The sequence below is a fragment of the Eleutherodactylus coqui genome, chromosome 2 (genome assembly GCF_035609145.1).
Source record: "Eleutherodactylus coqui strain aEleCoq1 chromosome 2, aEleCoq1.hap1, whole genome shotgun sequence".
Classification (NCBI taxonomy): Eukaryota; Metazoa; Chordata; class Amphibia; order Anura; family Eleutherodactylidae; genus Eleutherodactylus; species Eleutherodactylus coqui.
The window spans coordinates 12,734,307-12,760,856 of NC_089838.1; the positions used below are offsets into that span (position 1 = coordinate 12,734,307).

Here is a 26,550-nt window from a genome sequence, read left to right on the forward strand (position 1 = left end):
GCGAGCATATTATTGGTCCGAGTAAGTCAGTACGAGATGGCGGTTGTATTGCTGCGATTTTCCCCGCCATCGTGATGCGTTTTGTGTCTCTGGATGAGTAAGCTTCATGCGTGTGATAATCACATGAGATTTCTATCGCATCTTTCAGCAAGTGTGATGAGATTTCTTGTTACTGCCAAGGGAAACAATCCGAAAGATAGAACAAGCTGCGACCGTTCCGCCTCCAGCGTGGCTGCGGGAGAAAAACGGAAATAGTCTCATTGCAAATAATGGGTTCTGTTTCCGTCAAGCTTTGAGCATCTCGCAATACGATATGGCTTAAAGGAAACAGAAATGTGAGGCTCTAGTGCTCAAAAGAACGTGAAAATTGGATCAACGAGCCGTGGAAAACCAAATGGATTCAGATTTCTGTTGCGCAGTGCTGATGGGAGGCCTGAATTTGGCGCAAACAGCATGAATTAATGCCCCCATCTGCTGTTCAGAGCGGGAGGTCCTTCGCACTACTAGATGGGGGGTCTCTAATAAAGTGGTCATTCAATGATGTACTGCTAATGGGTGGACATGCCCTTTAACCCTTTCCAATCCAATTTGTTTCCTGGTTTTCCTAGGGGGGGCTTACTCTTTTTCTGCCGTTATACAACAGCGCTATCTGCTGGCTAAAGCCAGTACTGCATGAGGTGACACGTTGGATAGGCTCCGACAGCAGAGAGGCTGGCAATATACAGTAAGAGAACCCCGACGGACGTCTTCCAACATCGGAGCTGTACAGCCTTAAAGGGGTTGTCCAGCGCCGAAACGTTTTGTTTTTTTTTCAATAGCCCCCCCGTTCGGCGCGAGACAAACCCGATGCAGGGATAAAAAAAAACAATGGGTAGTACTTACCCGAATCCCCGCGCTCCGGTGACTTCTTACTTACCTTGTGAAGATGGCCGCCGGGATCTTCACCCTCGGTGGACCGCAGGTCTTCTGTGCGGTCCATTGCCGATTCCAGCCTCTTGATTGGCTGGAATCGGCACACGTGACGGGGCGGAGCTACGAGGAGCCGCTCTCTGGCACAAGCGGCCCCATTCAGAAGGGAGAAGACCGGACTGCGCAAGCGCGTCTAATCCGGCGATTAGACGCTGAAAATTAGACGGCACCATGGAGACGAGGACGCCAGCAACGGAGCAGGTAAGTGAATAACTTCTGTATGGCTCATAATTAATGCACAATGTATATTACAAAGTGCATTAATATGGCCATACAGAAGTGTATAGACCCACTTTGTTTCGCTGGACAACCCCTTTAAATCATAATGTCTTCAGAGGTCAGACAGTGGATTGGAAAGGGTTAAGTCCTTGTATACTCCTCCTGGTGTGTTCGGTATCGGAGTATTTCCCGCACCCGCAGGTATCAGTGACAGAAGGACGAGTATTTCCACTCTGATTGCCAGCAGATCCTCGCTCTCTCACCACGTGATCCGCCGGTCCCCCTGACGTCACTAGTCGGGACTCCCAGGGAGGCTGGTCTCGCTGTTCTTGTTCTGATTGGCTGCGGCTGCCGGCAAGGAACGCCTTACGGGGCGGGGCCATCGTCTCCGCCGTCCAGCCCCTTATAATGGTCGGCTCGCCGGCGGCTCTGGTCTTGTTGCTCGGCAGGTGAAGCGGCTCTCACCGCAGGGATGTTGGACCGGGAGCGGGGCTGGAACCTGTCCTTCGCCGGCTGCGGCTTCCTCGGCGTCTACCATGTGGGAGTATCCAGCTGTCTGCAGGAGAGGGCGCCCTACCTGATCAGCGGGGCCACCAAGATCTACGGGGCGTCCGCCGGAGCCCTCAACGCCGTGGCGCTGGTGTGTGGCTGCTGCCTGGGTGAGTCAGCTGCTGCTCCCTACAGGGGTCCTCGTCCGGTGCTGGAGACCCGGTGTAGCGAGGGGGAAGCCCCCTTGTAGCGATGGTAGTGGTGGGGGCCCATGCATCCCCCCCCCCCTTCATTGGCATGTAACTCATGCAGCAAATACACGTTACATGTGTACCACCTGTTACACGCATGAGCGTTACATGCGTACTGCGCAGTGCCCGTACGCCCCTGTGAGCGCCGAAATGCTTTATTTAGTCAGTTTCATTGATGCTAGAAGAGATCCGTGACCCCGAGTGTGCTGCGGGGGTCCGGCGGTGACCTTCTGTAGGGTATCTTGGCTCGCGGGCAGTCACGTGCAGTACAGGCTTTTTTCTGTATTTTCCGTGCCGTCTCTTAGCGATGGCGCTGGTACCCGCCGCCCATACGCTGGTAATTGTGTATTGACTGAGTCGGGCGCCTCCATTGACTACAATGGAGCTGTGCTGATTCTGTGGTCGGACGCCCCCCATGATTGCAATGCCTGGTGAGGCGCGTTAAAAATCACCGAAACCCACTAAAGTAGAACAGACGGCGTTCAAAAATGGCGTTAGACGAGCGTCTGAGTGCAGCGATTCTGAGAAGCCCCATTGCAATAGATAAAGGCGTTTACAGTTTTTAGCGCGGCGGGGCTTGAAATGCGCTAAATGCTGTAAAAACTGTGAGATTGGCGGAGTCGTGACGGCTGGTGGAAACCGAGGTGGCCGACGTATCTGCAGCAACTATCACTGGTGGCAGCGAGGTGTGCCAGGCTGGGTGTCCTGATTGTTGGGCTTGTAAACCCCCATAATGTATGTGGCAGGGCCATGATCTCTCCTCCCCCAGCCCCCCATACATGACAGCTTTCCCAGACACCCCAATAACCCTTGCTGTGCACAATACGTCCCGTGTCCCATCACTAGACAGACGTGGCCTCCTGGGGTCTGGAGGAGTGATTGTCACCTGTAGCAGATGGAATTCTGTTCTCTTGTGACCGGAGACCTTATTTACCTGGAAACGAGAAAAACATGGTTGGTGTCTTCCAGAAACAGCGCCACCCTTGTCCAAGGCGGGTTCTGGTATTGCAATTTTTCCCTTTTTTTCCCATGACTCTCGGCTTGGCCCTCGTTCTGCTGAGACTTCTCATAATTAATGACACCTCATTGTGACATGAATGAATTGTGACCCGACTTATCTCCTCCTGGCCTCGCTGGCAGCCCGTTATCAGTTCTAGGAAGCCTCAGTACAAGGTGTAACATTATGGCGCCACTAAATCCTCCAGCGAGAAAGGATCTCGCTGGGTCAGCAATGATTAGGAGGTCTCCTGCCTAGAAGTACCCAACACCAAGATCTTCCATACTTGACCATGATCTGCGTACGTTCCTGCTATGTACAGTATGATCGTGCGCGCCGTTCTTGCCGTACGAGCAGGCAGGACAGAGACCTGTAGTCAGAGATCTATTACCTAGGTAGATCTTTATTCTCTCATGGACTGTAGGCCAAAAATGCCCTACTTGTCCTATCGCCGTCCTTTTTCATGCATGAGTAGGCTATTCCAATATGCAGGGTCCATATACCCCCCCCCCCCCTTTCCCCAACTTGGCGGGCGTCCTGCTGCTACATGTGAGGTTCTGACAACGGCCACTTTCTATTCATGGGAATTTTTTTTTTCTTTAAAGTTGACGATAGGTGGCGCTGTAGCAGACCAGGTCTACCGTGCCAGACCTTAATCGTTGAGCGCCGCTGGTCATGTGATACAGAAGTGGCATCAACTGACCGGCGGCGCTCATTAGTGGCTGCCATAACTATTCCGAGGTGGGGGCAGCTCTGTGGGTACACAGCTGATTCCTTGTCCAAATTGCACCAAAGGTGTAAATTTTGACGTGGTTTTGGATGCGGAAAATCTGCAGCATTTGCACTGCGTGTAAACGTGCCCTAAAAGCGTCTCCTTTACCAACAGAAGCCGCTGATGGATAATGTGGTGTTTGTGTATAAGTTTGACAGCTTACTGTTCCCTTTGCATCCTGTAGGGTTTAGGAAGGAGGAGGGGGGGGGGTTGTGACCACTGACCCCATGCTCAGGAATGTCTCGTATGACGGAGCTGGATGGTGATTGGCTGGCGGTGGTGAGCTGACTTGTGGGCGGGTAGTTTCCCTGCAGCGTCTGGAGCTGACCAGCAGTGACCCTATCCGGCATCTATGGATATGACACATATATGATTATATGCGCCGGGCCGGGTCATCGCTGCACTGGCCTAACTGCATGAACTTTGTGCAGAGCTTCTACTTGTATCCATTACTGAGAGGCGGAGAGATACAATGTAACACTGCGCCTAAACAATGTAACACTGCGCCTAAACAATGTAACACTGCGCCTAAACAATGTAACACTGCGCCTAAACAATGTAACACTGCGCCTAAACAATGTAACACTGCGCCTATACAATGTAACGCTGCGCCTATACAATGTAACGCTGCGCCTATACAATGTAACGCTGCGCCTATACAATGTAACACTGCGCCTATACAATGTAACACTGCGCCTATACAATGTAACACTGCGCCTATACAATGTAACACTGCGCCTAAACAATGTAACGCTGCGCCTAAACAATGTAACGCTGCGCCTATACAATGTAACGCTGCGCCTATACAATGTAACGCTGCGCCTATACAATGTAACGCTGCGCCTATACAATGTAACGCTGCGCCTATACAATGTAACGCTGCGCCTAAACAATGTAACGCTGCGCCTAAACAATGTAACGCTGCGGCTAAACAATGTAACACTGCGGCTAAACAATGTAACACTGCGGCTAAACAATGTAACACTGCGCCTATACAATGTAACACTGCGCCTATACAATGTAACACTGCGCCTATACAATGTAACACTGCGCCTATACAATGTAACACTGCGCCTATACAATGTAACACTGCGCCTAAACAATGTAACACTGCGCCTAAACAATGTAACGCTGCGCCTAAACAATGTAACACTGCGGCTAAACAATGTAACACTGCGCCTATACAATGTAACACTGCGCCTATACAATGTAACACTGCGCCTAAACAATGTAACACTGCGCCTAAACAATGTAACACTGCGCCTATACAATGTAACACTGCGCCTATACAATGTAACACTGCGCCTATACAATGTAACACTGCGCCTATACAATGTAACACTGCGCCTATACAATGTAACACTGCGCCTATACAATGTAACACTGCGCCTATACAATGTAACGCTGCGCCTATACAATGTAACGCTGCGCCTATACAATGTAACGCTGCGCCTAAACAATGTAACGCTGCGCCTATACAATGTAACGCTGCGCCTATACAATGTAACGCTGCGCCTAAACAATGTAACGCTGCGCCTAAACAATGTAACGCTGCGCCTAAACAATGTAACGCTGCGCCTATACAATGTAACGCTGCGCCTATACAATGTAACGCTGCGCCTATACAATGTAACGCTGCGCCTATACAATGTAACGCTGCGCCTATACAATGTAACGCTGCGCCTATACAATGTAACGCTGCGCCTAAACAATGTAACGCTGCGCCTAAACAATGTAACGCTGCGCCTAAACAATGTAACGCTGCGGCTAAACAATGTAACACTGCGCCTATACAATGTAACACTGCGCCTATACAATGTAACACTGCGCCTATACAATGTAACACTGCGCCTATACAATGTAACACTGCGCCTATACAATGTAACACTGCGCCTAAACAATGTAACACTGCGCCTAAACAATGTAACGCTGCGCCTAAACAATGTAACGCTGCGCCTATACAATGTAACGCTGCGCCTATACAATGTAACGCTGCGCCTATACAATGTAACGCTGCGCCTATACAATGTAACGCTGCGCCTATACAATGTAACGCTGCGCCTATACAATGTAACGCTGCGCCTATACAATGTAACGCTGCGCCTATACAATGTAACGCTGCGCCTATACAATGTAACGCTGCGCCTATACAATGGAACGCTGCGCCTATACAATGGAACGCTGCGCCTATACAATGGAACGCTGCGCCTATACAATGGGACGCTGCGCCTATACAATGGGACGCTGCGCCTATACAGTGTGACGCTGCGCCTAAACAGTGTGACGCTGCGCCTAAGCAATGTGACGCTGCGCCTAAGCAATGTGACGCTGCGCCTAAGCAATGTGACGCTGCGCCTAAGCAGCGTGACGCTGCGCCCAAGCAGCGTGACGCTGCGCCCAAGCAGCGTGACGCTGCGCCCAAGCAGCGTGACGCTGCGCCCAAGCAGCGTGACGCTGCGCCCAAGCAGCGTGACGCTGCGCCCAAGCAGCGTGACGCTGCGCCCAAGCAGCGTGACGCTGCGCCCAAGCAGCGTGACGCTGCGCCCAAGCAGCGTGACGCTGCGCCCAAGCAGCGTGACGCTGCGCCCAAGCAGCGTGACGCTGCGCCCAAGCAGCGTGACGCTGCGCCCAAGCAGCGTGACGCTGCGCCCAAGCAGCGTGACGCTGCGCCCAAGCAGCGTGACGCTGCGCCCAAGCAGCGTGACGCTGCGCCCAAGCAGCGTGACGCTGCGCCCAAGCAGCGTGACGCTGCGCCCAAGCAGCGTGACGCTGCGCCCAAGCAGCGTGACGCTGCGCCCAAGCAGCGTGACGCTGCGCCCAAGCAGCGTGACGCTGCGCCCAAGCAGCGTGACGCTGCGCCCAAGCAGCGTGACGCTGCGCCCAAGCAGCGTGACGCTGCGCCCAAGCAGCGTGACGCTGCGCCCAAGCAGCGTGACGCTGCGCCCAAGCAGCGTGACGCTGCGCCCAAGCAGCGTGACGCTGCGCCCAAGCAGCGTGACGCTGCGCCCAAGCAGCGTGACGCTGCGCCCAAGCAGCGTGACGCTGCGCCCAAGCAGCGTGACGCTGCGCCCAAGCAGCGTGACGCTGCGCCCAAGCAGCGTGACGCTGCGCCCAAGCAGCGTGACGCTGCGCCCAAGCAGCGTGACGCTGCGCCCAAGCAGCGTGACGCTGCGCCCAAGCAGCGTGACGCTGCGCCCAAGCAGCGTGACGCTGCGCCCAAGCAGCGCGTGACGCTGCGCCCAAGCAGCGCGTGACGCTGCGCCCAAGCAGCGCGTGACGCTGCGCCCAAGCAGCGCGTGACGCTGCGCCCAAGCAGCGCGTGACGCTGCGCCCAAGCAGCGCGTGACGCTGCGCCCAAGCAGCGCGTGACGCTGCGCCCAAGCAGCGCGTGACGCTGCGCCCAAGCAGCGCGTGACGCTGCGCCCAAGCAGCGCGTGACGCTGCGCCCAAGCAGCGCGTGACGCTGCGCCCAAGCAGCGCGTGACGCTGCGCCCAAGCAGCGCGTGACGCTGCGCCCAAGCAGCGCGTGACGCTGCGCCCAAGCAGCGCGTGACGCTGCGCCCAAGCAGCGCGTGACGCTGCGCCCAAGCAGCGCGTGACGCTGCGCCCAAGCAGCGCGTGACGCTGCGCCCAAGCAGCGCGTGACGCTGCGCCCAAGCAGCGCGTGACGCTGCGCCCAAGCAGCGCGTGACGCTGCGCCCAAGCAGCGCGTGACGCTGCGCCCAAGCAGCGCGTGACGCTGCGCCCAAGCAGCGCGTGACGCTGCGCCCAAGCAGCGCGTGACGCTGCGCCCAAGCAGCGCGTGACGCTGCGCCCACGCAGCGCGTGACGCTGCGCCCACGCAGCGCGTGACGCTGCGCCCACGCAGCGCGTGACGCTGCGCCCACGCAGCGCGTGACGCTGCGCCCACGCAGCGCGTGACGCTGCGCCCACGCAGCGCGTGACGCTGCGCCCACGCAGCGCGTGACGCTGCGCCCACGCAGCGCGTGACGCTGCGCCCACGCAGCGCGTGACGCTGCGCCCACGCAGCGCGTGACGCTGCGCCCACGCAGCGCGTGACGCTGCGCCCACGCAGCGCGTGACGCTGCGCCCACGCAGCGCGTGACGCTGCGCCCACGCAGCGCGTGACGCTGCGCCCACACTAACATCTGAATGTTTGACTTCATAGATGTACAATGTTTCCTTCATGGATCCCTCTCTACCAACTGCTTCTACTACCATGATGCTCTGTGCACGGCTACTTTGCCAGCTCTGTTGCTGTGCTGCGGGTGATTGGAGGAGCCTGGCATCACTATCATTTTAAGGGATCCTGGCACCAGGCTCATGACGTCGGACACGGAGCTCCGAGGCATAGAGCCGTGCCGGCTTCTCCACGTCCGCAGCATGCAGGCAGACTGCTCTTTCCCCTTTTGTGTATATGTTAAGGTTGTCAGTCTGCATGCTGCGGGCCGGATGAGCCCAGAGTGCCACAAATATGCCCATAACGCCAGCTTGTGTTCTTCCTGCAATGGTTGCAGGGTGTTCTCTCGTGTTTCTCGTTGACCCGCCAACATGACTCATCGGAGAAGGCATCTCAGACACATCCACAGGCTCTACCATAGGTCGGCTAGGTGAGGGTCCAGAGGTGGGAGTTGTGGACCACTCCGGTGGTTGGGAGGACGGAAACTGCCATAGAAGTCAATGGGTTTCATGCTAACAGTGTAACTCAGCCACCTCATAGACAGCTGTTCCCATTGCAGCCCTGTTTCCCTGCAGCGTCTGGAGATCAAAACATCCTTTTAATAAGAAATCCCATTAAAAGAGCTTTCCTCTGTCTATACTTGTCCTGTTTCTGTGCATGGGCTCTTTTTAGATTTGGCCCCCGATGCAGTGAATGTGTCAAGTGGGCGGTCCTCTCTGCTCAGTTTATTCATATCTAGAGATGAGCGAACCTACTCGGCCACGCCCCTTTTTCGCCCGAGCGCTGCGATTTTCGAGTACTTCCGTACTCGGGTAAAAAGATTTGGGGGGTGCCGTGGGTGAGTGGGGGGTTGCAGCGGGGAGTGGGGGGGAGAGGGAGAGAGAGAGTGCTCCCCCCTGTTCCCCGCTGCTACCCCCCGCTCCGCCACGCCTCCCCCCGAATCTTTTCACCCGAGTACGGAAGTACTCGAAAATCGCGGTGCTCGATCGAGTAATTACTCAAAACGAGTAGGTTCGCTCATATCTATTCATATCCAAAATTGGTCCTAACAAAATTAGCCTATAGTACTATAGTATACTCGCAATGTGACAACAAAAAGCACAAAACCCTAAAATCAAGCAAACTTTATTCAATGCCAGTCAGACAAGAACCAAACTAAAAGAGGACTGGGCATCAATTCATGAACCTGTGACAAAACACTGATCCCCCCCTCCATTTATTATACGTTACTTATTACGCTTTGTACGTGCGACCTATAACCTCCCAATCAAATGAAATGGCATTACCATATAAGATGAACTGATATGAGAAACGATCAGATCTACAACCTCTTACCTGTGAGACCCCGATCCCTGCGCACCAGCGGGCATTTGCCCACCTTCATTAGATTCTGATGTCACTGGGTGATATGTTGCAGATCTGATTGTTTCCCGTATTTTATCCTGTATAGGAACGCTATTTGCAAGGATTACAGGCCGCACTTATATTACGCTTTGTATATTATAAGTGAGGTGTGGAGTTATTGAGAAACGCAGGATGATCAGTTAGCACATTGGTGTTCTGTCAGCCCCATAATCGTATCGGGGGTTAATCTCATGTTAAAGGAAAATCCTACATGTCCCTTTAAATCCCTCAGTGAGTCGTCTGGAGTTTGGTCCTTGGTTACTGCTGACCACAGAGGGTTTATTACCTTTGCCCCCAGATAATGCAGACTGTTGGCGTGATAATGACAGTCCGCTTGTTGACTTGTTTTGTTTTTGTACAGATTTCCAAATCTGAACTTGGTTTCAGGGATCAACCTTTCGTCATTATCGGGAGCGCGAGTGAAATAAGGAGAGTGACCTGATGTGAGGCCAGACAGCGTGCCCCATGGGACATATAGTCCAAAAAAGTGTCTGCATTGCAGAGAGCCGCTATAAAGTGTCTCTTGGTCTGTTGTATATGCCATGTCTGTCATACCCGCCTTGGGTTATGCAAAAAAAAAAATTTGGCTCCCCCTCCTCACCTGTCATAACAAAACATATTGCACGGATAGGCATATTGCTTGTGAATAGATGCAGTACCAGAACCTAGCTCATAACATGAATACAGCTACAGAATCAAGCTTGTATAAATACCGTAGCAGAACTGATTGTGTTGTGGGGGACACCAATGGGCTGACAGTGGTGCCTCGAACATCAGACGGGAGAAGACAGAGCCACAGGAAGATCATATGGTCAGGCAGGCCAAAGGGGCGCAATTGCCCCAAGCCTACATTCACCTGGTGTCACACGATGGCGGTTGGCGTACTGTGTGAATACACTGGTCACACGTAGCTAAGGAAGGCCATGTGTGTGTCAGTGTCTTGATTATTATTTTTTTTTATATCTATGTAATACTTCATTTCACCTGTGGAGGTGCTGCAGGGCAATTGAATACTTAAAACCAGATTTCTCTGCAGATTGCAGCTGATCGTGGGGGTCCCAGCAATGAAGCACCCTGTGGTTGATGGGCTTTTGTAGAAACCTCTTGTCTTCTGGTGGGGCAGTACAACAAACTCTACAACTTATGGTTGCCTGTCCATGGGCGATGATCCGCGGGCAATTGATCGCCTGCGGATCATGCTCTGCAAAGCTTTCCATAGGGTTGCTATAGAAAGTGCAGCACCAGCGTCCACGAGCGGAGTATCAGTGATTCTACGCTCGTGGGATTTAAATCACGCCAATACAGTTGTTTGCTTATGCAGAACAGCTGTATTGTTCACTGAGCGATAGCCCGCTCCACCTGCATAGCTCTTAAGTAGCTACTTAGCTACTATAGACTATGCAAGGATGATCGCTCAAAACGGTGACTCAGACTTTCGTTCGAGCGACTTTTGAGCGATATCTGTCAGTGTAAATGGGCTCTTAATGGCTTCACTGAGCAGTAAACTTTTGCAGTCCCACACGGCCGACGTCGAAAGAAGGAGGTGGTCATGATAATGTGACTCATCTGTGTTATAAGTGAGGGGTTCGATCTCTCCTCTTGTATTCAGTCGACGACTATCAGTTTTTCATGTTTTATGTTAAAACCTTCTTATTGGCTTTGCAGCTCAATGTTGTTCAGATGTGATGGAAGTGGCGAAGGAAGCGAGGAGGAGGAACCTGGGACCCTTACACCCTTCCTTTAACTTGGTCAAGATCTTGAAGAACGGACTGCACAAAAACCTCCCTGAAAATGCGCATGAGCTGGCATCGGGCAAACTGAGCATATCGCTTACCCGGGTCTCCGATGGGGAGAATGTGCTGGTGTCGGACTTCAACTCTAAAGAGGAGCTAATTCAGGTATGGCTGAGAACGCGTCCCATCTCCTGATCCCTGTGGCTGTGGGGAGGGCTCCTGCTGCAGCCAGTTGCCCTGCAGTGTGAGAGGGCTTGTCTCCACTGTACAGAAGAGGAAAATGTCTCATCGCCTTATCACCTTTCGATTGTGATTGAAGACAGAATGGGTTCAAAGAACGGTAGGCGATAAGGGCGAATAGATCTGTTGCCCTAAATGGCAAACTTGAGCCGCTGGCATTGGCACATAAATGGCAGCTGGAACATGAGGAGAACTTCCAGAAGTGTCAGTAAGGACCCCAACTGTTGATTGAGCCAAGCTTTTATAAGCCCGTATTGGTTTAGTAGTAAATGGCAGTCAAGTCTTGTCAGATTTGGAGATCTTCTTGATCTTTTATGGATCCCTCTGACTGTGTACATGACCCGCGTGTGTCTTATTTGCTTTCTTGATCCACCTGAATCTTTACCTTTTTCCCATAGGCTTTAATCTGCAGTGCCTTTGTCCCCATTTACTGTGGGATCATCCCTCCGACCTTCAGAGGTGTGGTAAGTGTCTTTTCTAAGTAGGCTCTGGGGGCTAAATTAGAGGTGATAAAACTTGAAAGGAATATGATCAAATATTTGCTGGATAGCAGAACCATATAGTAAAGCCCTGGTTCAATAACTCTGAACCTCGCGGTCAGGAGCCATCGAACGCTGTCCAATGGCTGCAATATTCTTTAGTTTTAGAGGGATTGTCCAGAGACATTCAGGACTGGTTTCTGGCTTGCCAGTGTCACAACCTGTCTGCTAAAGTCCTGGGTGGTTTTGGCCATGGCCTGCCTGGGGAGGGTCTTTACCACCACGCCCCACCCTTGACCATAGATTCAGGCTGCGAGGGCGGCCTACAAGGAGACACTCATGAATCCCTTGATTGTAGAGACCACATCGGTCAGACTTTAGAGGTGTGATTGACATCTGCATTCCATTTATTTTATATTTTTATCCTCAGCGTTATGTTGATGGTGGAATTAGCAATAACTTGCCTGAATATGAATTGAAGAACACCATCACAATCTCTCCATTCTCTGGGGAATCCGATATTTGCCCGAGAGACAACTCGACCAACTTTCATGAGCTGAGAGTGACCAACACCAGCATCCAGTTCAGCCTGGGGAATCTTTACCGATTGACCCGTGCCCTTTTCCCACCTGAACCTAAAGTAAGAAACCACATATCATTGTCTTATGCAAGTTGTCTTTACAATGGAGACTCAAACTGGGTCTCCAGGGAACTTTAACATTAGGCCAGTTCCTATCAAAGGTCCTACACATGACTGGGATTGCTTTCTCTTCTTTTTCTGGCCACCAAGTGACTAGCTGACCAGGTGGACCCACTGTAACCCGCTGCTCTTACTGAGGGAACCTTCTGGGATTATTCTCACGAATGAAGTACTACATGGTGCCAAATACCTCAACAGGTCTCCATGTAGTGCAAGAAGATCACAGGTCCTCCAGGGTGAATGAGGGTCCCCTCTATTACCATCATATGACCTAACTGCACAGGAAATAGTCTTTCCGAGAGTGGTCCACTTATCTGCTACGTCTAACCTAATCTCATGGGCTAAAGGTGACAGACCTGCTGAGTCTGGAGATGTACGTTTTTATACTTGCCTTCCCTGTCATTTCTCTGGTGTCAGCGCTGAAAGCCACCGCTGAATACATTGAGCTTTCATATATAATACAGTAGCGGAGTATAAAACTTAGATCCCCGATCAGCAGGTCGGCTACTTGACTCCATAAGCTTGGCTCGTAGGGCTAAATGTAGGTGACTGAGTCTCTTTAAAGTTTGAAACCTCTGTTAGCCAGGCTGAAGAATGTTCAAATGTTAGAATTGGTACCATGTAATACTACTCTTCTCCTGCGGAGGCAGTGTCCCTTCATTGTCTTATGTTCCCCTGATCATAGAAATGACCTGACACTAGTAACTGCACATATTACGAGTTCTTTTTCTTGAATAGTGGCTATAATTTGTGTGGCCCGGCTTCCCTTGTGAGGGGCCCTGGTGTCCGCCATGTTTTATTCACATAATTTCATGGTCCTGATTATTGTCTTCACAGGTTCTGGGAGAGATGTGTCAGCAGGGCTACAATGATGCACTTAGATTCCTAAAAGACAACAGTATGTTTTAATTACTTCTATCTCTTGGTTATAAACCCCCCTGTCTCCACCTTAGACTACCATATGAGTGAGTTCCCAAAAGAAACGGGAATCTTTTGGTGGGCCGGGTGTTACTAGTTGTCTGTTGCTAGGTGATTGTCTGCGGACCCCTTAGGGGTGGTCTGCCAGCCAACGTTGATGAAGGTTGTTAGACTTCAGTGATGTACTTTTTCTTTTTTCTTCAAGAAGTTCATTTTTTTTCTTTTTCTTTTTATACCTGAAACTTTGTTTCTATTTTTGACTGCTCAAAGTACTTGTAAACAAAAAGTCGCGCGGGCAGATTACGGAGGGTGAGGGGAGGTTGTCATTACGTTTTTCATTAAATATTGCTTAACATGTAGCACTGTGTGGGTAAACAGGTGGCAGTTTTTTTGGGGGGGTCAAACCTTGCTTGTCACCCTTGCTTCGCCTCCGTATTCACCTGATCTCGCTCCGTGCGACTGTTTTTCTTATGAATGCTTTGAACAGTTGTAAAGCTGCGCGCTGTTTGTATCAATCGGCCATCCTAAAACGGGTGAGAAAAATCACTGGAGCCAAACGCAACCCTCCCCAACATACTGGCAGGCTTACCACCCCAAAGGGCTCTGCAGACGTTGACCTAGCAACAGAAGCCGGTACTAGTAACACCCGGCCCACCACAAGAAGACTCCGCTTTCTTTTGGGTATCCCCTTGTGTATAGATGGCAACCTACCAATTTTTACAGTTTGTTCCAATAACACACAGCGCTACCTACAGATATACTGTGTTTCCCCGAAAATAAGACAGTGTCTTATATTAATTTTTGTTCAAAAAGGTTTACCTTTTTTACATGTATAGCTGCCTGGACATTATTTAAATTGACTTTTTTAATTAACTGTTAGCAGGGCTTAATTTTGAAGTAGGGCTTATATTTCAAGCATCCTCAAAAAGCCTGAAAAATCATTTTGCATCCTCAAAAATTCTGGAAAATCATGCTATGTCTTATTTTCAGGGGAACGGGGTAGAAGGGACATGTAGTGCTGTCCATTCTGTGGCGTCCCTGGAGTTGTAGATTTGGGGAGCTGCAGGTTGCAGACCTCTGCCCTACGTTATACTTGATGAAGCCAGACATGGCAGGATTTCCAAAGTTTTCAGTGTATTTTTGGATAATTTTGTTTTCTTTCTTTTTAGAGCTTTTATCATTGCCATCACCCCATGCAGATCTGCATGCACCGCAGACGGGTGCCGCATCTCGCTGCAGCAGCTCGGAGTGTAGTGTGGGTCCCCATGCAAAGAAGGAGGTGAAGGAAAGTGAGGAGACCACACCGAGGCAAAAAGTGACCTGGCCTCTAGAGAAGAGGATCAAGGAAAAGCTGCCTCCTACTCTGCTCAGAGGTAACGGCGCCCCCCTCTGGATTTACCCAATCAGTTTTTAGTGCAAAACTTACTAGGAAAATTAGGAAATTTGGCAGAATTTTTGTAGAATATTCTAGTAACACTTCGTTATCGATTTCCTTCCCACTCCATGATGTAACTTGTCACGGGAAGGAAAGGGTTCCCATGAAATGCCGAACACATGGGCAACAAAATCATGTGAGTTTCTTGTGTAGCAACAGCACTACAAATCGCATGTATGTGCAGCCCGTGCTTTCTAATGGGTTCCTTCACATTAGCGATGTCTTGTAGGCCGCTACATTGCAAGAATACCAAATTTGCGGCATTCTCTATACAGCCGATACTTGCAAAGTTTTGTAGCCCATGTTTACATCACCTAACAGGCGCTCTCTGCTCCGCCGCACATCTGCTTCTGAAGCTCCGACATTTGTATGCAGTTTTCAGTCAGCGCTTCCTGGTTTGGAGGTTCAAATTCCCCGCCTCCAGGAGATGCTGGCTCTGATTGGCTGAGCCTCTGTGCTTGAGAACCAATCAGAGCCAACACTTTCTGGAGGCGGGGTTTTTGAACCTCCAAACCAGGAAGCACTGGCTAAAAACTATAGACAAGTGGCAGAGTGGACTGCGGCTGTTAGGCGGTGATGTGTTTTTTTTGTTTTGTTTTTTTGTTTGTTTTTGTTATGCTAATGGAGCTTATTATCTGGGTAGGGCTTATATTTCAAGACCCCCGAAAATCCCAGCAAAAGAGCTATAAAATCACGATATCACAGTGAGAAATTGCTGTGTTTTTCTCCCAGCGATATCGCTGTTGACCATGTGAAAGAGGCCTAAGGCTAATAAATTACACAGGAGCTGAGCCCATGCCATCTGCAGCAGGAGCTGGCTGTGACTGTCAGCCGGGAGGGGTCCCACTGCAACGTTTTGTATCGGAGAGAACCCTAATCCCCACGGTTACACCCTTACATGCAGCGATCACTATATGGATTTAACAGAGGGAGGCGGCTCAATCCGTGGTCATAGTCTTCTGCTATCTAGTCCGACCTATGGCAACCAGATGCCAGATATTGGCCTCTGTGTCTGCCATAGCATATACTATGAAGTATAGAAGTACTGCAGTGTATTATCTTGGCTTTTGTAAGATCAGAGGTTAAAGCCTCCTGCAGGGACACTTAAAAATAAAACAAATTAATAAATAAATGTAAAAAAAAAAAATTACTTTTTTTGCTCATTTAAAAAAAAAAAAAAAAAAATTTTACTGCACACATAATGACCCATACAATAATGTGAACACAGTTTTTATCCTTCATGGCAAACGCTTGAACAAATTTTTTTTTTTTCAATTTTGCCTCCCGAAAACACAAGTGATCAAAAAAGTCAAATGTACCCAAAAATGTCATCAATAAAAAGTACTGCTCCGCATGCAAATAAATAAGCCCTCACACCGCTCCATTCATGGAAAAATGGCATTTCTGGATCTTTGAATGTTAATGAAAATGTTTTTTTAAAGGGTTTGTCCCGTGCCGAAACGGGTTTTTTTTTTTTTCAATAGGCCCCCCCGTTCGGCGCGAGACAAACCCGATGCAGAGGTAAACAAAAAAAAAACGTCCAGTACTTACCCGCTCTGGTGACTTCTTACTTACCTTAGTAAGATGGCCGCCGGGATCTTCACCCACGATGCACCGCGGGTCTTCTCCCATGGTGCACCGTGGGCTCTGTGCGGTCCATTGCCGATTCCAGCCTCCTGATTGGCTGGAATCGGCACACGTGACGGGGCGGAGCTACAAGGAGCAGCTCTCTGGCACGAGCGGCCCCATTCAGAAGGGAGAAGACCGGACTGCGCAAGCGCGTCTAATTGGGTGATTAGACGCTGAAATTAGACGGCACCATGGAGACGGGGACGCTAGCAACGGAGCAGGTAAGTGAATAACTTCTGTATGGCTCATATTTAATGCACGATGTACATTACAAAGTGCATTAATATGGCCATACAGAAGTGTATACCCCACTTGATTTCGCGGGACAACCCCTTTAAGGTTTCTATGAAGGAAAAAAAATCTATAGCTATAGATGATACAAGCTCTCTAATCTCTGTATTGTCCTGGTCGTACCGGCCCACAGTGCTAGCCACACGATGAGCAAGCCCTCATATGGCTTTTGAAAGAGTTTAAATTCCCCCTCAAATAGTGGCATCCTTAACGGGTTCTTCTATGTGTTCTATTTCTTAGCCCTACAAGACGCCTGTAAGGAGAAGGAAGGTCTCTACAATACGATTACCAGTCTGATGCCCATTCGGGTGGCTTCCTACATGGCGCTGCCTTGCACTCTGCCTGTGGCATCAGCATATTCTATGGCTTTAAGGTGAGAACTAGGGGGCGCTATTTTCTGGGCACACAGAACTGTTAATGTGAAGAATACTGACTTGCATATACACATCATGCAGGTTGGTTGACTGGTTCCCTGATATCCCAGATGATATGCGTTGGATGCAGCAGTTGATGCGTTCTGTGGCTGGAACTGTGTATTGCCAGGCGAGAAAAAGGCTGCTGCCAGCAAGGTGGGTAATTGTTTGACATGGGCAGCTAACCGCATGCTCCATTGACTTAGTTCGGGTGTTTGGGTACTCTCTGCATCGGTTGAAACTAACTGATTTTCCAGAGCGTCATCCCGACGGCCCCATTACATATGGAGGTTGCCCTCTGACCCAGGTAGGGACAGGAAGAGTTTAAAAGCACCTCCCTTTCCACCCGTGCTTCAGTGTCTTCCTGTCCCTACGGTGGGACAGAGGAGCAGCTCCAGAGCTGCAGGAGATAGGAAGCTGCGGAGGCAAGAAGACTTACCGCAAAGAAATACTTACCGCACGCTGTGCGGCCCCCCTGGAGGGGTAGAGGTCGGGGCCGCACACTCAAGAGTCCCTGCATCCCCGACCTGCGCCGCCGACGGAGCCGTCAGTCGCCTAGTAGCGCTGGTCTCCCTCGCGCGGATCGCATGTTCGGGCCGCCGCTGCTGTGATGGGATAGTTCCTCCTGGCAGGGGAACGGCAGCGGCGGCCTCCCTGGACCTCGGGCGCATAGCGGTGACGTCATCCGGCGTGGTGACGTCACGCGCACAACGTAGGGGGCGTGGCTACCGGCGAAAACCCGGAAATGGCGCCAAATTCGAAAATCCTCCCCATAAAAGCAGGCTAAACTCCATGGAGGTTCCTGCTGACTGCCAGACAAGTGTATGTGAGTATGTCTACCCGCGACAGCTCAGCACGTGAGGGAGAGATTGACACCCTACCAACTGTAAGTAGGCTATACGCCAAAACATGCGCAAATGGTCACTTGTACAGCGGATGCATATATGTTCCCTTTCTTGTCTCCCCTCTCCCCCACTTTCATGGGTAGATGGATAAGGAGGGTCCAAAGAAAATGGACCCGAGGAAAAAATCGAAAAAATGCGTCCTCTGCAACAAAAGGCTCGAGGAGAGCTATAAAAAACCCCTATGCGAGGAATGCACGGGGAAAATTCTCGCAGAGGAGAAAGCAGCATTCAAATCCGATATCCGCTGCATGATAAGGGAAGAGCTGCAGGCTTCCATGGCGTCCCTTCCCCAGGCCCAGCCAGGTCCGTCACGGGTCCCTAAAAGACCTAGACAGACCGAGTCGGCGAGTTCGATCTCCGGTGAATCGCTGGAGCTCCTATCCGAAGGGGAATTAGAGGACCCACCGGTTCCCATAGAAGACGAGAAGAAATATTACTTCTCATCAAACGACATTGCGCACCTCATCAAGGCGGTGAGGGAAACAATGCAAATTGAGGAAGATAACCCGCCGAGAACAATCCAGGATGAGATGTTTGGCGGCCTCCGATCTAGAAGAAAGATCATGTTCCCAGTCAACCAGACGCTGCAGCAAGTGATCATAGATGAATGGCAGGAACCGGAAAAAAGGATCACTGTTCCAAAAGAGATCCGAAACCGGCTCGCATTCGCTACCGAGGACGTCCGCCTGTACAGGGAAACCCCCAAGGTGGACATCCAGATCGCAAAAGTGGCCAAGAAGACCCTCTTGCCCTTCGAGGACACCTCCCAGCTATCCGATCCGATGGATAAAAAAATCGACGGATTAATGAAGAAAGCCTGGGAGGCAACATCCCTCACCATCGAGGCTAACATAGCCTCAACCTCAGTGGCTAGATCCATGACGCTCTGGCTAAACAGGCTAGAAGCCTCCATAAAGGATCGGGCCCCCAGAGAGGAGTTGGCCAGCTGTCTCCCCCTCTTAAAAATGGCTACCGCCTTCCTGGCTGACGCATCAGCGGAGACGGTAAGATACGGGGCAAAAACCGGAGTCCTCAGCAACTCAGCGAGAAGGGCACTATGGCTGAAGACTTGGGCCGCAGACATTACATCCAAAAATAAGCTCTGCGCCATCCCCTTCCAAGGGGAATATATGTTTGGGCCCGTCCTGGACAAAATCCTGGAAAAAGTCGGCGACAAGAGTAAAACCCTGCCTGACAGACAACCTTTCAGGAAACCATCCTTCCCGAAGAGGACGCGCCAGCCTCCTCCCGAAGTTAAAGGGAAAGGGAAGACTGGAAGATGGTCGTACCCCAAGGGAGGTCGGGGTAAGGAAGTCCAACCCTCCCCTGAACAAACAGGGGGTAGATTAGCGGGCTATCTAAGCCAGTGGCAAGGGGTAACGTCTAACCCCTGGGTACTCCGAATAATCGAAGTAGGGTACCAAATTGAATTCCACTCGCTACCCCCTAGGAGATTCCTTATAACCTCCCCGGGGTCCCTACAGGAACAAGGGAACCTCATAAAAGGCGTTCAGGAACTTAAGGACCTAGGGGTCATTGCGCAAGTCCCCGATCACGAAAGGGGTGAGGGATTCTATTCCCCCCTATTTCTAATAAAAAAACCGAATGGTTCCATTAGGACTATATTTAATCTTAAAGCCCTAAATAAATTTATCTCGTACAAAAAATTCAAGATGGAAACAGTAAGATCCATCGTCCCACTAATAGATCGAGATAGTGTAATGTGCACCATAGATCTTAAAGATGCATATTACCATGTCCCAATAACGGCAGCCCATCACAAGTACCTGAGGTTTGCTCTGCGGGAGGGAGACAAGATCCAACATTACCAATTCACGGCCCTTCCATTCGGAATCTCCACCGCCCCTCGGGTATTCACGAAAATCGTAATAGAGATGGTAGCCTACTTCAGGCGGAATCAGATCCGCATATTTCCGTATCTGGATGACTTTTTGTTGGTGTCAAGGACGGAAAAGACCATGCGTATAGACCTATCCATGGTCTTATCCACCCTAAACAGTTTAGGGTGGATAGTTAACAAGCAGAAGTCCGACTTGAACCCTGGTACACAAAAGGTGTACCTGGGAGTATTACTAGACTCCCACATCCAGGAATCCCGGCTTCCATCATCTAGGAAGGAAGACCTCACCCAAAGAGTAAAATCCTTCTGTCAGGCTACGGCGGTTTCCATTAGAGAAACAATGAAGGTGCTGGGCATCCTGACGGCTTGCATTCAGATAGTCCCATGGGCACAAGCCCATACCCGGCAATTACAAGGATTTATCCTTGCCAACTGGGACAAACGGCAGACATCCCTGGATAAGAAGGTGAGCCTGTCCGTCCGAGTCAAAGAGTCCCTACGCTGGTGGACCTCACAGAGGAACCTAAGCAAAGGTACCTCTTGGTCACAAGAATCTACCGTACCCATCACAACAGATGCCAGCAAAACGGGATGGGGAGCCCAAGTAGCCGACCAAAATCTACAGGGGATTTGGGACCCCCAAGTAGCTAAACGCTCATCCAATTTCAGAGAACTAAGGGCAATCTGGGAAGCCCTTCAGGCGGCAGAACCCCTTATAAAAGGAAGGCATGTCAAAATCCTAACCGATAATATGACAGCTCTGTCATTTGTTCGTCACCAGGGGGGAACGCGACACCCGCACCTGCAACGACTGGCAACAGAGATACTCCGCTGGGCGGAATCCAACGTGCTGTCCCTCTCAGCGATCCACTTAAAAGGGTCCACAAACGTCGCTGCCGACTTCCTGAGCAGACAGAGCATCCATCCAGGAGAATGGGGACTGAATCAGCGAGTCTTCGACCAACTAATCTGCCAGTGGGGAGAACCGCAGATAGACCTGTTCGCCACGAAGAGAAATTCAAAGTGCCAGGACTTTTACTCGCTGAACCCCAGAGACAATCCACGCGGGGTAGACGCCCTGTCCCAAAGCTGGGACATGGACCTAGCCTACGCCTTTCCTCCCTTCCCACTGATCCCCCGCACCCTCAGGAAAATCCAAACCAGCCGGGCGTCAGTCATACTAGTTGTCCCTATGTGGGACAAAAGGCCCTGGTATCCCCTGCTAAAAGCCTTGGCGATCCGGGGTCCATTCCTACTACCAGCCGTAGAAGATCTTCTCCTCCAGGGCCCACTAACATACCCAGGGGTCGAGAAATTGAAGCTAGCAGCATGGATGCTGAAAGCATGATACTGCGTGGGAAGGGACTCTCCCATAATGTAATTACTACCCTAACAAAAAGCCGTAAACCTATCACGATAGCTATCTACGATAGGATATGGAAAAAATTCACAGAGTTCTGTAAAATAGAGCCAGGGAAAATCCCAGGAATTGACATTCCCGTAATCCTGGAATTTTTTGCAGGCAGGCCTAGAAAAAGGCCTTAGTCCTAGAACCCTTAAAGTCCATACAGCAGCACTAGGGTCCTATCTAGATTTTCCCTTGGCAGAACACCGCTGGGTGCGTAGGTTTCTCAAAGGGGCAGAACGGCTTCGACCCTTTGTTAGAGAAACCTTTCCTACCTGGGACCTAAATATAGTCTTAACTAGCTTTTGCCAATCCCCCTTCGAACCCCTCTCACAACTCTCCTTGAGGCTGCTCACACTAAAAGTTACCCTTTTAGTTGCCATAACATCGGCTCGGAGAATAGGGGAATTGCAAGCATTACATTGTATTGAACCATACATGGTAATACAAGACGACAGGATTACCTTCAAACTAGACCCAGCCTTCCTTCCGAAGGTAGTGTCAAAATTTCATAGGGAGCAGACGATCACTCTGCCCTCCTTCTGTCAAAATCCCCGTAACGAGAAAGAGAGAGAATTTCATAACCTAGACGTTAGGAGAGCTGTTCTAGCGTACCTAGAGGCCACCCGCTCTTTCCGTAAAAATAATAACCTCTTCATTCAATTTCAGGGGCTGGCAAAAGGAAAGACGGCAACTAAGAGCACCATCGCGAGGTGGATCAAGACCGCCATCCAAGAGGCATATAAAGCCAGGGGTCTCGACCCTCCGGGAAAAATTAGAGCTCACTCCACTCGCTCTCTTTCCTCCTCTTGGGCAGAAAAAGGCCAGGCGTCTGCCGAGCAGATCTGCAAGGCGGCGACCTGGTCGAGTATACATACATTTACCCGACATTACAGGGTTAACGTCCAGTCGGACAAAGACCTGAGTTACGGACGTAAAGTCCTTCAGGCAGTGGTCCCACCCTAGGGCCACGTATAATTTGGTATACTCCATATGTAATGGGGCCGTCGGGATGACGCTCTGGAAAGACACGGATTACTTACCGGTAGTCCCTTTTCCAGGAGTCATCACGACGGCCCATAGTTCCCTCCCCTTTAAGAATAATTTATGTTCTTTAAATGTAAATATGACCGAATAAAGGTAAAATTTGGTTTAGTAAACATTGTCCACCGTAATGATTTATAAGTCACTGAAGCACGGGTGGAAAGGGAGGTGCTTTTAAACTCTTCCTGTCCCTACCTGGGTCAGAGGGCAACCTCCATATGTAATGGGGCCGTCGTGATGACTCCTGGAAAAGGGACTACCGGTAAGTAATCCGTGTCTTTCCCATGCGAGTTCCCAGCATATCGCTGTTAGATGGCGCTCGCCTGTGTAAATGCAGCCTAATGCAAAAGTACAAATCTGTTAAGAAGGGCTTCATCATGTATATATTCTTCTATCCCGCAGGCCACCAGTTCAAAGCTCCTTGAGGAAGTGTCTGAGCCTCCCGTCTCCCTTCCACCTGCCATCCTCCTACTTGTCCCCCAATAACTACTCTTCCATGGACCTAGAAAGTTGGGTGTTTGATTTCTCCACCCCTGTGAATTCGGAAAACTCTGCTGTGCGCATGACGAACTATGGGGACCCTTCCGGCTTCAGTTCTGACGACTCAGGAGTGGAAATGAGCCCTTCTGGTGAAGATGTGGTGTCTTCAGAAGTCTGTTTCTAGGTTTTACTGGAATTAAGCTTCTTGTCATGCGGTGGTTGGATCTCAGGAGACCCCTACATTTCTGTATCTACCTGTGGTGGAGGACGTTCCGTGACGTCACTGGGATCTGTCTCTTATGGTGCAAGACCCTGTCCTGTGTGCTTAGAGACTACACCTTCAAGGCTCCTCCTTATGGTGGGGGTCAGGTTTAGGAACACATGTCTACTGTCTTCCAGAATGACGCCATGCTTGTTAGGTTGTATCTAGTATTGCAGCTCCACTCCACTGATGTGTGTGTTGGCAACCTGCAATACCACACACAACCTGTAGAGAATGCGACGCTGTATTAGAAAGTAATCACGTTTTCTAGACCTGGATAACCCCCAGGCAGTGTTGTGATAGCCAGGGCTAGAGCACCGGCTTCCCCTCCAATCCTGGCCGTTAGAACCGAGGCTGCCTGGAAAATCCCTTAAGTTTTACTACTGAAAGACCTTTCCTGATGTGGCAGCTCTATACAATGAGGACATCTGGAGCCTTTTTCTGGGTTCTGGCAAGTTATCGTCCAACTGTGACTTTTGCATTTCTGTTGACTTGGCCATGTAGACTTCTCTACGGCTATATAGACTCTAAACTGAGATCAGAAAAAGCCACGACTCTTGTGTCTATAGGTTGTCTTGCATTACAACTTGGCTCTATTCCCGTGAGCTGCAATACCAGAGACAACCTGAAGACAAGAGTGGCGCAGTTTTTGGAGGAGAAGCGCTCCCCTTTTATTATCAAAAAAAAAACCATTATATATTTGTACAAAAGGAGAAGTTTACATAAAACAAAGTTTTTCTCCTCCTGGCTCCCAGGGAAGATATCTCTAGATTCTGTACACACTCGCACCCATCTTGCTCTGCTGTAAATAGTTTGCTGTATTTTAATGATTTAGGACAAAATTGATATTTTATTGTACATTATATTTTTAGAAACTCTTCATAGCACTTTTTTAAGCCCAGAGCAACTCTTGACGCGCACCAAGAATAATCGTGGTGTTACGGGCAGCCTGTAGCATCTCGGTCCTTGAACTATGGACGCCTTGTGTGAGGCCTTTGTTCACACTGTTCTGTGGGTGTGCGGGCTCACTGACTGCCGAGACCAAGCGCTTCTTCCAGGGTGGATGGCAAAGGAACTGGGGAGACCAGCAAGTATAAGCGCTGCCAGGCGCCAGGTTCCCTGTTCTATAAACCCATGGTGCTCATACAATCTCACCTGTTCCCCGTTAAAGGGATTTTGTTTCTTCCAGAAATGGTGTCTCACCCGTCTGCTGTCAGTTTGTGGCATTCTAGCTCAACACTATTACTTTTAGTGGAACTGAGCTGCAATACCAAAGACAACCTGTAGACAGCTGTGGCGCTTTCTGCCATTTTTCTAGTAAACCTGCATGTATGTGTAACCTGGACAGGGCAGGGTATCTAGTTCTAAATGATCTGTTCTACGTGTTGACTTTGATGCTAGATATTAAAAGGGTTTGTTCACCTTTCAACTATTGGACTTATTGTTGGGATAAGCCATCAATAGTATTTAGGCAGGAGCTGCCACTCGGGCCCCCTGCTGATTAGTTGTGCATCAGGCTGGTGCACTTAGCTGTTTTCTGCAACAATTGCACAGGTTTGTTCGCTGTAGTGGCCAGGCTTGGTATTACATTCACTTCAATGGAACTGCATGTAATGCCAATAATGGCCACTGCAGTAGGAACGGAGCTGTCTGCTTCTTGCAGAAATCTATTCTGTGTATGAGTGCATCGGCCTGCTGAACTGCAGGGGTTCTGAGTGGTAGACTTTCTGATGTGAGAAAAGGCCATCAAAGTCTAAAGTAGGCAACCCCTTCAAGGACCTGGGTTTGTGAATGTGACATTTTTGGGAACTTGAAGAAATGCAGTCCTCAAAGGATATGATATGGTTTTGTAATGTTGCATGGATACTCAAGATGTTGACATGGTCTTACTGGTTTACAAACTGCCTCCTCATGAATGACCACCAGCCACTTGTTCTTTGTGGCGCGTGACTTTCTAACAAAGACTTGGACTGCGTTGTCGTGGGTTTCACGTTTTGTCTATTGGACGGCTTCATCAACTACTTGCAATACAGGGAGCACAAGACCAGTCTATTGCGGTAGTCCCTTTTATATGTTGGTCACCAATGTGGGATATCCTTGCTCTACAAACCCTCAGACTGCCATGATGTGGCTGTGCAGGGGATTTCAATAGTACAGCTCCCAGTAATGTCCAAAGACGCCCCCGCCCCCATGACTATTAGTCTTTATGCTGGACTTTCCCCTTTAAATGCCCAGAATGACAATGAAGACTCGATCTGCATTCCTTGGTGTACGGATCGGCCTCTTGCTGCTTGCACATCGTTAAGACTTGAAATGAAAAGACCATTTAAAAAAAAAATAATAATAATCGTACATTTTCCACTTGCTGAGAGGCTGTTAGCCATATAGGAGTGTAAGCTCCAAGGGGTTGTGTAGGGTTAAAAAAACATGGCTGCCTTTTTAAAAAAAAAATTTTCCAGAAAGAGCGCCACTCTTGTCTGAGGGCTGTGTTGGTATTGCAGCTCAGTCCCAGAATCTTTTTTTTTTTTTTTTTTTTTTTTATTATTATTTAAGCCCCTGTTTAATAGGACTTTGTTTTAAACTGGCACAGTTTGCCAACCTCATCGGTGACGTGGTTTGTTCTGCCGTCTGAGGTTTATGTCGCTTTAAATGTTTTATTTTTCGTTGTATTGTCTTTTTGAGAAATGGTGAATATTTTTTAAACCACTATGAATAAAAAGATCACGATGCAAAAAAAATGCATGGTGGGTTTCCTTTCTATGTGAGGTGATCCAGAGTATATGGGTCACATGACTTGCCCAGGAGGGGCAAAGTATAGAGCACTGTCAGCCCCATGTAAAAAGCATTGTGAATGGACCTTAAGCCAGCCCGCTCCTGTGTATTAAATGTGTCAGAGAAGGGGGCTGGCTTAGTTAAGATGACGCAACAGCCTACCGCCTGCAATGATGAGAGGCCATGCCATCGCCTCACCTGGTATAGGAACCAAGTGTGAAGTGGCCATTCTGACATCACAGGTCCAGGTAAGGATTCCACCTCCTTCGACCACCAGTTAAATCACTGGTGGCCTAGGGTACAGACAAGGTTAAAGTTAACACCCCTCTGGTCTATAGCACTGAAAGGGTTACTTGTTGATCATCTCCTGAGCCTTCTGGCTGTATTGGGAGGCTGAACTAGGTAATCTGTCTCGTGAGTTGCCTCCAACCGCATTGAATTGCTTGAGAACTAGATGCCGGACTACTGGATTCAACAACAGTGAGATACTTTCCACTCCAGTGTTGGCTTTTCTTTGGAGGCCCCTAGAAAATGCATGCTGCCAGCCCTACCACTAAACCTGGGAGCAATGTTTGGACCCACATGAACAGAGTATCTTAGTGTCCACATATTATATACAATGTATTCAGATGGACTTGTAGATTTTTGCAGCATGTGGTAGAGGATAGATATTCTCCACCGCTTCAGTCCCAACTCTCGCTA

The 26,550-nt window shown here is 49.8% G+C and overlaps 1 protein-coding gene across 3 annotated transcripts; it reads left to right on the plus strand.

Moving 5' to 3' along the window:
• Positions 1-1,590: 1,590 nt before the first annotated feature.
• On the plus strand, positions 1,591-25,806 carry LOC136611100 (patatin-like phospholipase domain-containing protein 2). 3 transcript variants are annotated; one of them, XM_066590372.1, is made up of 9 exons: positions 1,591-1,847; positions 10,947-11,179; positions 11,653-11,718; positions 12,164-12,373; positions 13,271-13,331; positions 14,521-14,724; positions 16,947-17,079; positions 17,162-17,275; positions 22,737-25,806. In XM_066590372.1, the coding sequence occupies exons 1-9, from the start codon at positions 1,661-1,663 to the stop codon at positions 22,996-22,998; spliced, it is 1,470 nt and encodes a 489-aa protein (XP_066446469.1). In that variant the 5' UTR covers positions 1,591-1,660; the 3' UTR covers positions 22,999-25,806. The 3 variants fall into 3 exon arrangements, with proteins under 3 accessions (XP_066446469.1, XP_066446470.1, XP_066446471.1); XM_066590373.1 differs by lacking the exon at positions 22,737-25,806 and adding an exon at positions 21,960-22,450; XM_066590374.1 differs by lacking the exons at positions 1,591-1,847; positions 10,947-11,179; positions 11,653-11,718; ... (4 more) ...; positions 17,162-17,275; positions 22,737-25,806 and adding exons at positions 17,391-19,329; positions 21,960-22,127.
• Positions 25,807-26,550: the final 744 nt, after the last annotated feature.

Excerpts from the sequence above, each read along its gene's own strand:
- LOC136611100 (XM_066590372.1), top strand. The coding sequence starts at position 1,661 with ATGTTGGACCGGGAGCGGGGCTGGAACCTGTCCTTCGCCGGCTGCGGC. Across the intron at positions 1,848-10,946 it reads GGTGTGTGGCTGCTGCCTGG|CTCAATGTTGTTCAGATGTG; the intron begins GTGAGTCAGCTG and ends TTGGCTTTGCAG. Across the intron at positions 14,725-16,946 it reads GCCTCCTACTCTGCTCAGAG|CCCTACAAGACGCCTGTAAG; the intron begins GTAACGGCGCCC and ends TCTATTTCTTAG.